Source organism: Oryctolagus cuniculus, chromosome 12 (assembly GCF_964237555.1).
Source record: "Oryctolagus cuniculus chromosome 12, mOryCun1.1, whole genome shotgun sequence".
Taxonomy (NCBI): Eukaryota; Metazoa; Chordata; class Mammalia; order Lagomorpha; family Leporidae; genus Oryctolagus; species Oryctolagus cuniculus.
In genome coordinates, this window is record NC_091443.1 from 110,674,957 (window position 1) to 110,691,006 (window position 16,050).

General features: G+C 44.7%; 1 protein-coding gene across 2 annotated transcripts in view; it reads right to left on the reverse strand.

Annotated features, from left to right (window-relative positions):
• ARIH1 (ariadne RBR E3 ubiquitin protein ligase 1) overlaps positions 1-16,050 on the reverse strand; it is a 111,818-nt gene that overhangs the window by 54,006 nt on the left and 41,762 nt on the right. For both annotated transcript variants that reach the window (XR_007910396.2, XM_051822317.2), the window contains exon 2: positions 8,079-8,146. Coding sequence is in view for 1 of the 2 variants with exons in the window: in XM_051822317.2 (XP_051678277.1) it covers positions 8,079-8,146 (68 nt within the window). In the remaining variant the exon portion in view is untranslated. The remainder of the gene's footprint in view (positions 1-8,078; positions 8,147-16,050) is intronic.

A 16,050-nucleotide genomic window follows, 5' to 3' on the forward strand; every position in this document is an offset into this window, starting at 1 on the left:
CTTTTCTTCCTGTCTTACATTTTTAATAGAAAATGACATCGGGGGAGCCATTTACCTAGCAGGTGGGACACCTATGTCCGCCATCTGAATTACCTGGTTTCAACTGTTGTCTCCAGTTCCTGATCCCAGCTGCCTGCTAATGTGTACCCTGTGAGGCAGCAAGTGAGCTCAAGTAGCTGGGTTCCTGCCACCCACATTGGGGAGCAGGAGTGAGTTCCTAGTTCCTGGCTTCAGCTGCCCAGCCATGCCTATTGTGGGTATTCAGGGAGTTGAGTCAATCCTCCCACCCAAATAAATAAAAATAAAAGAAAAATGAAACATACTACTTGTAATTCATGCAACAGTGAGTGTGCTTTCTATTAACAACAGCAACAACAAAAAAATAGTTTCCTCCAGTACAATAAACAACTTTTTATTATCTTGATGTTTCTGCAATGGATTTAATGGAGCTCTTTAAGTTGCAAATATTGAAAGCCCATAAACCAAGCAACTGTTTAAAATCCAACTATGCTAAAACAAAGAATAATCAAAAATCAAAAACAAACCACAGTGGTGGGGTAGGCATTGTGGTTTACAGAGTAAAACCACCACCTGTGACAAGAGCATCCTGTATGAGTGTTCGTTCCTATCCTGCTGCTCCACTTCTGATCCAGCTCCCTGCTAATGGCCTGGGAAAAGCAGAAGATGGCCCAAGAGTCTGGGCCCAACCCATGTGTAGCACCATGGGACTGAGATACAAGCTGTGCTTTCAGTGAGCTGAAAGAAGCAGCAGCTGCAGTGAACTTAGTCCTGAAACACCTACAGAGTTTGTGTGTACACATCGGGGGGAGGTGGGGAGGGACATATCAGAGAGTCCATGTGGCATCCAATTTGTGTTCAAGAACTGGTGAATCGGCCGGCGCTGCAGCTCACTTGGCTAATCCTCACCTGCAGCACCAGTACCCCGGGTTCTAGTCCCGGTTGGTACGCCAGATTCTGTCCTGGTTGGTCCTCTTCCAGTCCAGCTCTCTTCTGTGGCCCGGGAAGGCAGTGGAGGATGGCCCAAGTGCTTGGGTCCCTGCACCCGCATGGGAGACCAGGAGGAAGCACCTGGCTCCTGGCTTCGGAATGGCACAGCACGCAGGCCGTGGCGGCCATTTGGGGGGTGAACCAACAGAAAAAGGAAGACCTTTCTCTATGTCTCTCTCTCTCTCACTTTCTAACTCTGCCTATCAAAAAAAAAAAAAAAAAAAAAAAAAAAAAAAAGAGGCCGGTGCCGTGGCTCACTAGGCTAATCCTCCACCTGTGGCACCAGCATCCCATATGGACACCAGGTTCTAGTCCTGGTTGCTCCTCTTCCAGTCCAGCTCTCTGCTGTGGCCTGGGAAAGCAGTAGAGGATGGCCCAAGTGCTTGGGCCCTGCACCCACATGGGAGACCAGGAGAAGCACCTGGCTCCTTCCTGGCTTCGGATCTGCACGGTGCACCGGCCGCAGGGGCCATTGGGGGTGAACCAATGGAAAAGGAAGACCTTTCTCTCTGTCTCTCACTGTCCACTCTGCCTGTCAAAAAAAAAAAAAAAAAAAAAACAAAGGAAAAACAGTACAAGGTGTTCAATAAAACATGTCTGTCAGCAAAGAATTAACAAATAAATAAATAATAAAAAAAAAGAACTGGTAAATTAAAACATGCTAATGTGAAGCTTCCTTACATGATCAAAACTCGAGAGCAGCTGCAGTGATGTTTAGGATGTAGACCAGAAGGGTTATTTTACGACTGCAGCTTTGACCTGCTGCATTGAGGACCTGAGTGAAGTTCCTAGCTCCTGGCTTCAGCCTGGTTCAGCCCTGGCCGCTGAGGTTCTCTCTCTATAACAATGAAATGAATAACTAAATCTTAAACCCATACTGAAGTGCCCGAGATGGAGTCCTGGCCCCTCTAGCCCGATCCTGCTTCCTTGGAGAGAGTCAGATGCTTCAGTCCCTGCCACTCACGTAGGAGGCCCAGATGGAGACAGGGACAGACGTCCTAGTTCTTGGCTTCGGCCCAGTCTAGACAGTTGTAAAGGGCATTTAAAACAAACGAGACATGAAGGATGAAGTGAAGAGTATAGCTTTGATGTGGCAGGAACCACAAAGGTGGTGGAAGTTAAAAAATGAACTGACATGGTCAGAGTTAAGGTTTCAACAGATTTCTTATCACAGTCTAGGAAGGCAATGAGGACACTCCTGGTAATAAGCTAGATCGACCTGCAGGTATTTGAAAGGCAGAGTGAGAGAGAGAGTGAGAGAGAGTGAGAGAGAGAGAGAGAGAGAGATCGCGCTTCCATTCACTGGTTCGCTCCCCAAATGGCTGAGCAGTCAGGGCTGGGCCAGGTGGAAGCTAGGAGCATCTTCAGGGTCTTCCAAATGGGTGGCAGGGAACCAATAACTTGGGCCATCTTTGGCTTCTTTCCAAGCCCCATTACCAAGAACAAGATCCAAAGTAGAATAGCTGGGACTAGAATTAACACTGTTTAACCTGTTCAGTCACAATACCATCCCAAAGGTACCGCTAATTATCTGAACAGAAAGAGTTGCTCCCTTCCATATGCTTGTACAAATGTGCTTTAAAATTATTTTTTCCAATACTGATTTGACAGGTTGAGAGAGACAGATACACACACACACACAGCATCCACTCCCTTCCACTGGTTCACTTCTCAAATGCCTGCAAATACCATCACTGCTACCTCCCCAAATCTGCATCAACAGGAAGCTGGAGCCAGGCGCTTAGCCCAACACTTTGGTGTGGGCACCTGGGGTCTTTAAGACTAGCAAGGCAAAAGTCTGCTCCTCAGCCGGCGCCGCAGCTCACTAGACTAATCCTCCGCCTTACGGCGCCGGCACACCGGGTTCTAGTCTCGGTCAGGGTGCCGGATTCTGTCCCGGTTGCCCCTCTTCCAGGCCAGCTCTCTGCTGTGGCCAGGGAGTGCAGTGGAGGATGGCCCAAGTGCTTGGGCCCTGCACCCCATGGGAGACCAGGGTAAGTACCTGGCTCCTGCCTTCGGATCAGCACAGTGCGCCGGCCGCAGCACGCTGGCCGTGGCGGCCATTGGAGGGTGAGCCAACGGCAAAAGGAAGACCTTTCTCTGTCTCTCTCTCACTGTCCACTCTGCCTGTCAAAAAAAATAAAATAAAATTTAAAAAAATGCAATCCTAATAAGATACATAAACATAAACAAGCAGCTTAACTCTAACAAAGAGCACTGCCAGTACTCCAGGAGCCCCTACCATTCATTCCCAGGGAAAGGCCCTCTACCAACAAGGCAATCACTGCCCTGTCTTCATTAACAATTCAGCTTAGTTTTGCCTATTTTTGAATTTTATGTACAGAGAAACATATACTTGTAAGTAACAATTCAGAATAGTCTTCTTTTTACACAAAATGTTTCTAAGTGTCATTCATGGGGCCAGCGATGTGGCACAGCAGGTAAAACCAGTGCCTACAGCTCCAGCACCCCACATGGGCACCAGTTCATCCATGTCTGCCAGGCCCGGCTACTGCAGTCATTTAGGGAAGGAACCAGGGGATGGTTCTATCTCTTCCTCTAACTCTGCCTTTCAAATAAATAAATCAGTCTTAAAAAGAAAACACATTTTTTTAAAAGATTTATTTATTTCTTTGAAAGGCAGAGTTAGAGAGAGAGAGAGAGAGAGAGAGATCGATCTTCCATCTGCTGGTTCACTCCAATTGGCCACAATAGCCGGAGCTGTCCCGATCTGAAGCCAGGAGCCTTCTCTGGGTCTCCCACGTGGGTACAGGGGCCCAAGGACTTGGACCATCTTCTACTGCTTTCCCAGGCCATAGCAGAGAGCTGGATCGGAAGTGGAACAGCCAGGACCCGAACCGGCACCCACACTGGAAGCTGGCACTGCAGGCGATGGCCTTACCCGCTATGCCACAGCACCAGCCTCGACATTCTTTTATAAATAGAGTATTCTAGCTTGACGCGGTCTCCTTCTCCACTGAGGCATCCATGTACCGTCACTTCCACTGCTGGCACTGAAGAGCAGCTGTTCTCAAGAACAGAGTATATACTTACACTTCAAAGTGAACATTGTTGTATCTTACTGTTGTTTTATTTTTGCATTTTACTATAATGGTTTAAAATAGAGATTACTTTTCACCAAATTTTAACAAGCCTAAGATACTTTGGTACTATAATCTATCTTTTTTTTTTTTTTTTTTTTTTTTTTGAGAGGTAGTTACAAAGAGGAGAGACCAACAGAAAGGTTTTCTACCCACTGGATCACTCCTCAGATGGCTTCAAAGGCCAAGGCTGAGCTGATTCAATCCAAAGCCAGGAGCAAGGAACTTTCTCCAGGACTCCCACACAGGTACACTTGGTCCATCTTCCACTGCTTTCTCAGATTATAAGCAGAGAGTTGGATCAGAAGAGGGGCAGCTGGCACACGAACTGGTGCCCATATGGGATGCCAGCGCCAGAGGTGGAGGCTTAGCGTAGCCTACTATGCCACAGCAAACCCACCTTACCAGAAGATGGATGACAGGGGAAATTTTTCACAAGTAAAAATTTCCATCCTGTTTGACTGTGAAGTGCCATCCACTAAAAATGTCCTTGGGCTCCTGCATGGGTGCCCATGGGAAGACCCGGAGGAAACTCCTGGCTCCCAGCTGCGGATCGGCGCAGCTCTGGCTGTTGCGGCCAACTGGGGAGTGAACCAGCAGATGGAAGATTTCTCTTTCTCTCTCTCTGCCTCTCCTTCTCTCTCTGTGTAACTCTTTCAAATAAATAATCTTTAAAAAAAAAAAAAAAACCTACACATCGTATTTTAAAAAAAAATTTATATAGTGTCATTTGGTCTCAGTAGCTTTCATTGTGCTGTAGCAAGTTAAGCCAGAGCCATATGGGTGCCAGTTTGAGTCCTGGCTGCTCCACTTTCGATTCAGCTCCCTGCTTATTTGAAAGGCAGAATTAGGGGCCAGCATTCCATATGGGCACCAGTTTGAGTCCTGGCTGCTCTACTTCCAATCCAGCTCTCTACTATGGCCTAAGAAAGCAGTGGAGGATGATGGCCCAAGTCCTTGGGCCCCTGCTCCCATGTGGAAGACCTGGAAGAAGCTCCTGGCTCCTGGCTTTGGATGGCCTATTATCAGGAAGGTAGACTACAGGTGGAGCAGCCGGAACTCGAACCAGCACCCATATGGGATGCCAGCACTGCAAGCAGTGGCTTAACCCACTATGCCACAGTGCCAGCTCCACAGAATAATTTTCTAACTTTGTAAAAAAGATTTATTTTATTTATTTGAAAGAGTTACAGAGAAAAGTACAGACAGAGAGAGAGGTCTTCCATCCGCTGGCTCACTCCCCAGATGGCTGCAAAGGCCGGAGCTGTGTCAATCCAGAGAACTGGATCAGAAGAGGAGCAGCCAGGACTAGAACTGGTGCCCACATGGTATGCCGGCGCTTCAGGTCAGGGCTTTACCCCACTGTGCCATACCACCAGCCCCATTATTTTCTAATTTTTAAAAAACCATCTAAATGCTTTTTAAATGATATACCTGAAAACAAAAAGCTTAGGAAAGGTAAATATTAAAAACTGCAACAGATATTCCAGACTAATTCCTTAGAATGAAAGACAAGAAGGGAGGAAGGGAGGAAGGGAGGAAGGGAGGAAGGGAGGAAGGGAGGGAGGGAGGGAGGGAGGGAGATTAAGCATGGCAGTGCTACTAACATTCAACATGTGACAAATGACAACTATTAGATGAAACAAAATGATATTTTGCACCAATTTTAAAGACACTATTTCGGGACTGGCGGTACTGTGGCTAGCTAGTAAGACCCTGTAGTGCTGGCATCCAATATGGGCACTGGTTCGAGTTCCAACTGCTCCACTTCTGATCCAGCTCTCTGCTATGGTATGGGAAAGCGGCAAAAGATGGCCCAAGACTTCCACACGTGGGAGACCCAGAAGAGGCTCCTGGCTTCTGGCTTTGGATCAGCGCAGCTCTGGCCACTGTGGCCAACTGGGGAGTGAATCAGTGGATGGAAGACCTTTCTCTCTCTCTCTGCCTCTCCTCTCTCTATGTAACTATTTCATATAAATAATAAAATAAATCTTTAAAAAAAAAAGACACTTTTCAAGATCCCATTATAAAATTATTAAATACCTAATTCTTCACACTATTTAAAAACAAAACTGAAATCATGAACAACCATAAAGCTCACACACTCAGTGGATGTGTCCCACAAGGCTCCTAGACTCTATAGTTCTAATGTCCCATCCTTCAGGACAGTATCTGAGAAACGCTTCAGCAGTCAGAGCACAGCGTGTCTTGGGCTACCTGCACTGACATGAGACAAATGCTGACAATGTGAGCCTAGCTCACCAGAGTTGTTTCAGGTGTCAACATAAAACCTCCCGTTGCCTAGTCAAAGTACCATGAAATAAGTAACCTGAAACAAAAGCTACCAAAATCAAGAAACCCCACTGATTTAAGGAGAGGTTGCCAGGTCAATGAAAACCGCAATGATTTCGCAATAGTGAAGGAGCATTCTACCCTTCAGTCTTTCAGGAACTCTGCAAAAGCTCTAGCAGCGAAGGAGTCCAGCAAATGGGTTTGAGTGTTCCCTCTGTCACAGACAGAATTAAATTAATGCGCTCCAAACCTGGGTCTCCACATCAGTTAAGGTGGGCCAATTGTTTCTAGCTCCATAAAAACAGCAGGAAGCAAAATGAGACACAGCAGAAGAGGACTCAGTAACTGACAGCTATTACTATTGTTACTAATTTTTTTAAAAAATTTTTGTCCCAAGTGTCTAGTGTAAGGGACAGACGAAAAATGGTATAATTAATATTGTCATTCCCCAGTCCCAAAAATTTCTTACCTTTAGAATTAAAAAGTTTCAGAGATAAAATATTAAAAATATCCAATGGAGCAGAATCCTGCTCTGAAAACAGAAAATTAACCCAAGCCAAAACTAGTTTGGTGGCTAGCAAACCCAGACAATTTCTCAATTTTGTTTTAATTAAATATCACTACTATGCTTAACAGTTTAAAAGTTTTGTAAGGGGGCCGGTGCTGTGGCACAGCGGGTTAACGCCCTGACCTGAAGCACCAGCATCCCATATGGGCACAGGTCTGAGACCTGGCTGCTCCACTTCTGATCCAGCTCTCTGCTATAGCCTGGGATAGCAGCAGAAGATGGCCCAAGTCCTTGGGCCCCTGCACCCACGTGGGAGACCAGGAAGAAGTTCCTGGCTCCTGGCTTCATATCAGCACAGCTCCGGCTGTTGTGGCCAATTGGCAAGTGAACTAGAGGATAGAAGACCTCTCTCTCTCTCTCTCTCTCTCTCTCTCTCTGCCTCTCCACCTCTCCTCTCTGTGTAACTCTTTCAAATAAATAAAATAAAGCTTTTTTAAAAAATAAAGTTTTGTAAGAACTCTTTTTAAGGAATTAAAGGAAGATCTTATTCTCATGCTTCAATAGAACTGCTTTTTCTTTTCAACCAAGTTATAGTTCTTGGGTCTAAAGAGAATGTATGTAGAACATACTGAAGTACAGTTCCTATCTCCAAAATAAGAGGCGCAGTGGGTTAAAGCCCGGGCCTGAGGCGCCAGCATCCCATACGGGTGCCGGTTCTAGTCCCGGCTGCTCTTCTTCTGCTCCAGCTCTCTGCTGTGGCCTGGGAAAGCACTAGAAGGTGGCCCAAGTCCTTGGGCCCTGCACCCACGTAGGAAACCTGGAAGAAGCATCGGGCTCCTGGCTTCGGATCGACACAGCTCCAGCCGTTGAGGCCATCTGGGGAGTGAACCAGCGGATGGAAGACCTCTCTCTCTCTGTAACTCTGTCTTTCAAATAAATAAAATAAGTCTTTAAAAAAAAAAAAAAAAAAAGAAACATTAACTCTTGAATTCCCTAAAAACTGCAAAACTTACAGATGAGGAATACAAGCAATGGAAGCATTTACTACTGGCACGGGCAGTTCATTCACATACTGGCATACAAATCATGTCCTTACTTTCTTCTGGTAGATTTGGTTCAACAGAGTTCTTGTGTCTCCTCTAAACACAAAGCCGACAGTAATTCCTTACCTTTCCATTAGCTTTTCTTTATCCCAGTTGAAGTGGCTGAGGAGTATTCTTGTGATAGTTGCAGGATTCTGAGGGGAGAAAAAAAGCATTTTAAGGCAACAGCATCTCACTGACATTTAATGAGCTTCTATGTTAATTTAAATTTACATAATAACACTCCCACGTTTTCTTTCCTGGGCCATTTCTTTATTCCCCTAGGGGCACACAAAACTTTATAAAGGTCCAGACTATTTAAAAGGAGTTTGTCACAATAGGCCAGATTTCTACAGGATTTGAAAAGAGCCAAAGAGAAATTAAATTCTAAAAGATAAATCACTATACTATCACAAATTAATAAAACTTTTTTTTTGCGATTAAGATTTAACAAACTGCCATATGAGCACAATAAATATAACTAATAAGATTTCTAGCATCAGGGCCAGTGCTGTGGCACAGCAGGTTAATGCCCTGGCCTGAAGGACCGGCATCCCATACGGGCGCCGGTTCTAGTCCCAGCTGCTCCTTTTCCAATCCTGTTCTCTGCTATGGCCTGGGAAAGCACTAGAAGATGGCCCAAGTCCTTGGGCCCCTGCACCCATGTGGGAGACCTGGAAGAAGCTCCTGGCTTCTGGCTTCAGATCGGCATAGTTCCAGCCGCTGCAGGCAATTGGGGAGTGAACCATCAGATAGAAGACCTCTCTCTCTCTGCCTCTCCTCTCTCTGTGTAACTCTGACTTTCAAATAAATAAATAATAATAATAAAAATCTTTTAAAAAAAGATTTATAGCATCTTATACACTAAATAGCTCAAGAAGTTCAAGCCATTTTAAAGTTAGAGAGTACTTCAGAAATACTTAAAATATTTCTACTATGTAATAACTTACAATGTATGATCGTAGATTGCTCTTTCATTTCTAGAAAGACGAGCTAGCACTGTGAAATAAAACCAAAGTTTCCTGCTCTATCATTCAGGGCCGTCACAAATATCTCCATCTCCCATGGCACTAGTGAGTTTACTATTTCGGAATGGAATTTTAGCTAAAAACAACAAGGTATAAGAGATCAGTAAAGCCTGACTCATTCACTAGAAATAGTTACAGCGCCGTAAGTGGGACTCAAACCAGCTTATTTATATTTCATGTAAAAATTTCTTAGGTCAAAAAGGATCTCTGTGAACTCATTTACTTTCCCATAGTCAGACCACAGAATTAACTACTGATTTAAAGTAATCATATATAAAACTGTCACAAGAGATCTCTCTTATCAACTGTTTCTCAACAGCACCAATTACCACAGAAAAACTCACACCTATTCATACCCCTCCCAGACAAATGTGCAAACAGTCCTATACGTCCACACCAGCATTTTGCTAATCAAGGTCCTCACTTCTTGGACCCTGACACCCTTCTAACAACCTTCAACTCAACATTTTAGTACATTAGAGTTTCTACCACCAGATAGGAAGCTTAGGGAAAATTGTTTAAGGAACTGTTCAGAATAACATCATGTGAGGCCTGTGTTTTGGCAACCCATGTCTAAGTGCCAGTTCAAGTCCCACGTAATCTGGTTCTGATCCAACTCCCTTTTAATGGATCTGGGAAGGCACAGATGATGGCCCAAGTACGTGGGACCCTGCCACCAACATAGGAGCCAAGATGGAGTTCCTGGCTCCTTTCAGCCTGGTCCAGCCAGTTGGGGGAAGTCAACAAGCAAATGGAAGATCTCTGAGTCTAAACCATTGCCTCTTCTGCATGGAGTTCTGTTACCAAATACTAGCTCCATCTAAGGGCTCTCAAACCTGTTACCGTTTAATGAAATCACTAAGAGAAACTTTAATTCCAAGATGCCACCTCGATATTTTAACAGGGTCAAGGTCTCCCTGAACATGATCACTGCCAAAGGGACTCGGAAATCAGATCAGTGGTTCCCCCAAGTTGACAATGTAACAACTTTTTGTCTATTGTCTAGCTCGTCTTTTAAGCATATGTGTGCATATCTAAGTTTGATAATGTGCATACTATACTGGGAATTATAATTTCATTTCATTCCCAACAGCTTGTTATTTAAAATTTTTGTGTAGGCCATAGTGGCACAATAATGACAAACGACCAATATTTTGCCAGGACCCTAAGTTATAAAGTAAGAAATATTTCCAAATACTCTATTTTGGTCACTACTGCAGCACAGAGGGCACAAAGAGGTGATGGAGACCCAGCATGCACCCTATGCCAACCAATTCCTGTACAAAGTGCTTTATATACCCCAAGTAATTCCCAGAGCACTTTCCTTAACTGCCTTTTTTTTGGGGGGCGGGGGGTACAGGCAGATTTAGACAGAGAGAGAGAGTGACAGAGAGAAAGGTCTTCCTTTTTCCGTTGGTTCACCCCCAAAATGGCCGCTACAACCAGCGCACTAAGCTGATCCGAAGCCAGGAGACAGGTGCTTCCTCCTGGTCTCCCATGCCAGTGCAGGACCCAAGGACTTGGGCCATCCTCCACTGCACTCCCGGGCCACAGCAGAGAACTGGCCTGGAAGAGGGGCAACCGGGACAAAATCCGGCACCCCAACCGGGACTAGAACCTGGGGTGCCGGCACTGCAGGTGGAGGATAAGCCAAGTGAAACGTGGCGCCAGCCCTGAACTTCCTTTTAAAATGAGAAAACTATGACAAGGCTCTCAAATATTACATAAAATATCCAATCTCTAGCAACTAAGTAATGGGATAGTTATGAATTCAAAACTAGAACAATCCGTATCGAATACGCCTCCCATTCCTCCACTTAGAACCTGAAGAAATACCAAAGGCAATTCAGAGAAGGGTGGGTAGGAGAACCAAGAATGCAAAGCAGCACAGGGGCTTTTTGAGACTGTTAGAGTTTAAAAAAACGTCCGCCGCCCCCAAGAACGACTCCAAGAGACTCTCTCATGCAACCAGCAAAGGGTTAAGGGTTTATTGATCCAGCATGCTGGGGCTCTCTGAACATGCAAGAACAGAGGAGCCCCAAGGAACTAAAGTATAGGGTTTATAAAGGCAAAAACCGCAAAATCGGGAGGGGGGATACACGGTTGCTAAAATCAAAAAAGAGTACATAGTTACTGGGGTCAACATAACCCAAGTCCTAAGTGAAATTAATATCCATTATAATCTTGACAATACCAGTTACAATCTTACAATTATCAATTAGGATCTTGACATTAATCCAAATTATAGGTAAGACATAGACAAATCACATCTTTCTCATTAACCCAGGTGCAACCTTTCTACTTTCAAGCTTGAGCAATCATGCTAGGGGGGTTTTGTGCTCTGCCAAGGGTGATGTAGTGCACTGCTATTGTCCGACTATTTGAGATCATAGTTTCAGACCAGAGTCTCACGGTGGGGGGGTGCTTTCCCAGAATGGAGTCTCAAGTGCTCCAAAATGGAGTCCCTACTGTCAAGGTGCTACTTCAAGACTAAAAATTGTTCTATATATTGAATGTGAAAGTGGTTACATGAGGGTATACATGACACAAAATTCAAACTACAAATTGGGTGCATTTTGTCACATAAATGTTTTATGTGAATATAACGGCCCCTCTAAAGCATGAAGGAAACATTCCAAGACCCCAGCAGATGCCTGAAACTGTGGATAGTACCAAATTCTACATGTCAGGGTGGCCACAGAAAGAAACTGTGCAGTGGATATGATCAGTAAATACTAAGAGTACATCTTTTTGGCCAGGGGTATAGGGAAATACATTGCTGGAGAATATGGGGGAAATCTTTACTTTTCTCTTTTTTTCTCTCCTGTCGCCCTAGTCATAAAACTGTGCAGTAACAGAGAGGTCCCAGAGTACCACAGGAGGAAACCCCTGACAGCATACAGGGACCGGAAGAGGGTCCCTGGCACGAGAACAGTGCGGGAAGGAACTCCTGTTATCTATTTTCCTCTTACCATTTCCCTCCAAGCCATGACACCTGTCTACAAGACCACAGCTGACAGAACTCCATGCTTCAGGTTAGGGAAACAAAGCAAAGGCCCCTCCCTGAGTGTTAAATACGGGAAAATCACTGGGAAGAGAGATTTGGAGAAGATGCCCAAGTCTGTTATAAATCAAGTTCTGGGCCTCCCTACACGCTGTACGTATGTGCAACACACCCAAAGAAGTACAAGAGAGAGGCTTTCAGAACAGAATAAATCACTGCCATGTCCTACATCACTCTAAGAAGGAACAGCAGGGCAGATGTAAGCAACACAGCAAAGGCTCTGAAAGTGAACAGATATGGGATGGTGTTGTGGGTCAGCAGGTTAAGCCACCGCCTACAATACTGGCATCGATCTAAGTTCCAGTTGTGGCTGTTCCACTCCCAATCCAGGTCTCTGCTAATACACCTGGGAAAGCAAAAGATGGTCCAAGTGCTTAAGACCCTGCTACCCACACAGCAGACATGGATGGAGTTCCAGATTCCTGGCCATCTTGAGAGCAAACCAGTAGATGGAAGGTCTCTACCTTGGTAACTCTGACTTTCCAATAAATAAATCTTTAAAAATTAAAAGAAAGAAAGAAAGAAAAGTGAACAGATAAAGGACTCATTGACTATAGGGCAAGAAAGAACTTGCAGTTGTACCCTAATCAAGTTGACTTGCTACTAAGTCAAATAAATTTTTAAAAAAATTTTATTAATGGGGCCAGTGTTGTGGCATAATAGGCTAAGCCTCTGCCTGTGGTGCAGGGATCCCATACGGGCACCAGTTAAGTCCCAGCTGCTCCTCTTCCAATCCAGCTGTTTATGGCCTGGGAAAACAGAAAAAATGGCTCAAGTACTTGGGCCCCCATATCCACTTGGGAGACCTGGAACAGTCTCCTGGCTCCCTGGCTTCACATCAGCCCAGCTCTAGCAGATGCAGCCATTAGCAGAGTGAACTACCAGATGGAAGACCTTACTCTCTGTCTCTCCCTTTCTCTGTAATCCTGCCTCTCAAATAAATATACAAATTAAAAAAAAAAAATCAATTCTCAAACTGACCTAAAGGTTCAACTACACAACCAACCAAAATCCAGCAGGATTTCTGTGCTGGATAGCAAAGTGATTCTAAAAATGTATATGGAATAGCAAGGGAACCTGCCTTCAAAAGCATGCTATAAAGCTGCAGTATTGGTAAATGGATAAATACACAGATCAAAGGGAGAGAACACAGACCAGAAATGGACTCACATTAATATGGCAAACTAATTTTTTATAATGACGATAAAACAATTCAATGGGGAAAAGTATTTCTACTAATTAAGACATTCTTATTTTTTAAAACTTACCTTAACTGTACCTCACATTTTACATAAAATTCATAATGGATCAACCTTTATGACCTTGGGCTAGGCTTCTTAAGACATGTGGGAGCCAGTGCTGTGGTTTAAAGCCCTGGCCCAAAGCACAGGCATCCCATATGGGTGCCAGTTCTAGTCCCGGCTGCTCCACTTCTAATCCATCTCTCTGCTATAGCCTGGGAAAGCAATGGAAGACGGCCCAAGTCCTTGTGCCCCTGTACCCACGTGGGAGACAAGGAAGAAGCTCCTGGCTCCGGATCGGCACAGCTCTGGCATGCCAACTGCGAAGTGAACTACTGGGTGGAAGACCCCTCTCCCTCCCCTCTCCCCCCCTCTGTAACTGTACATAAATCTTTAAAAAATAAAAAAACCACAATCAATGTGAAAACAAGACACTGCTAAAAGAATGGGAAGATACACCACAGATTAGGAGAAAATATTTGAAATCACTTATCTGACAGCCGACTTGTATCTACAATATATATATTTTTCACATCTCTATGGGCCAGGCATCTGGCACAGCTGTTAGGACACCACTTGGGACGCCCACATCGCTCATCGAAGTGCCTGGGTTCTAGTCCTGGCTTTGCTTCTGATTCTAGCTTTCTGCTGATGTACACCGTGAGAGGCAACAGCAATGGCTTGGGTAGCAGATTCCTTCCACCCACTAGGAACACTGGGATTTAGTTCTAGGCTCCTGGCTTCAGCTTGGCCTGGATCAGCCCAGCCCTACCTGTTACTGACATTTGGGAACCAAGCTGGAGAAGGTCTCTGTGTCTCTGCCTAATAAACAGAAATTTAAAAATAATGAAATCTCTTGAAACCTAACATGAAAGCAGAAAAATAATTTTAAGATGGATTTGTAATATTCCATTTTACATGACACAGTGGAAAACGTAAAATTACAGGGATGGTGTCAAGATCCACGTGGCTGCAGCATAAGGGCAGGGAGGCTGTGACTGAACAGAAAGTGGGAAGGTCCTAGAGGAATTACGATGATGGTGAGAGAAGTCTAGGTGTTTGTGAACTCACAGAATGGTAATATCAAAAAGCTAACCTGTCCTATATGTCACTTATAAATCTGAAATACTAAGTTATAAGAGTAGTCTATCAGGCACTGGAGCATCTCTGGTAGAGGTCTTTTCAAAAGAAGTGTCAACAGGGAACGCCAAGCAAGGGGGACAGAGATCTGGAGTGACTCCATTCAGGTTCAGGACAGACGCCTCACGGTCTACATTTCATTACTATTTGTACAAGGAAGGCATTCTCTAACTGCATCTCACAGTGAGGTTAGAGATCCAATGAGCTGGCTCAAGACAAATTCACTAACTGAAATGGAATGCTAGGGGACGTTTTTAAAAGGTATGCATATAATACCACTCCCTGCAAGATGTGGTCAAAGAAAAAAATCTATGTACCGCCAAACTTGTTAATTACTTTAACAGAAAGTCAATTTAAGCTCTTGGTTGTAATAAAGAGTACTTGGGGAGAGCACCGTGGCTCACTTGGTTAATCCTCCACCTGTGGCACTGGCATCCCATATGGGCGCCGGATTCTGTCCCGGTTGCTCCTCTTCCAGTCCAGCTCTCTGCTGTGGCCCGGGAGTACAGTGGAGGATGGCCCAGGTGCTTGGGCCCTGCACCCCATGGGAGACCAGGAGAAGCACCTGGCTCCTGGCTTTGGATCGGTGCAGCGTTGGCTGTAGCAGCCAATGGGGAGTAAATCAAGGGCAGGAAGACCTTTCCCTCTTGTGTCTCTCTCAGTCTGTAACTCTACCTGTCAAATAAATTTAAAAAATAAACAAAAAACTAAAGAGTACTTCATGGGGCTGGCACTGTAGCGCAGCAGGTTAACACCCTGGCCTGAAGCGCCGGCATCCCATATGGGCGCCGGTTCTAATCCTGGCTGCTCCTTTTCCAAATCAGCTCTCTGCTTTGGCCTGGGAAAGCAGGAAGAAGCTCCTGGCTTCAGATCTGTGCAGGTCCAGCCACTGCGGTCATCTGGAGAGTGAATGGGCAGATAGAAGGAAGACCTCTCTCTCTGTGTCTCTACCTCTCTCTGTAACTGTCTTTCAAATAAATAAAATAAAATAAATTTTTTTAAAGAGTATTTCATCCTTTTCTTACTTGGGCCTGTCTTTTTAAAAGGATATAAACAAACCTAATAACAGCTAGTTTGAACAAAATCATTATAAATAGAAACCTAATACTACTACTACCAGCAGCAGCACACCAACCTAGCACTTCACACTCTGCCTGGTTTCAAGCTTTCCTACACCTACAACACAGAATTACACCCAGCAATCCTGACTCAGTGGTAAGCGACAGCACATGGGCAACCTATTTTCAACTTGAAGTTTCTACCTAAGCTTTTCCCTGGATGATACTAATACACAGCTAGGATTGGGAACTACTGCTCTAAACAATTTCCCACTACAGAGCTCAGAGAAAGTTTACCTGCAGAAATTCCAATCGATAAAGCAGCATGCTGCTTTGGTAACTTGAAGAAAATTACATTCCAGGGATACAGCAGCAGTGTTTGCTTTCAAAGTATCTCTCCAAAGTTCTGCTTTTGCATTTTGAAAAATCAATTACTTGGAGCCGATAGTTACCTAGTGATGGCTGAGAGTTCCACGTCCCATGCCATAATGCCAAGATGTGATGATCCCTGGCTCTGGCTCTTGGCTT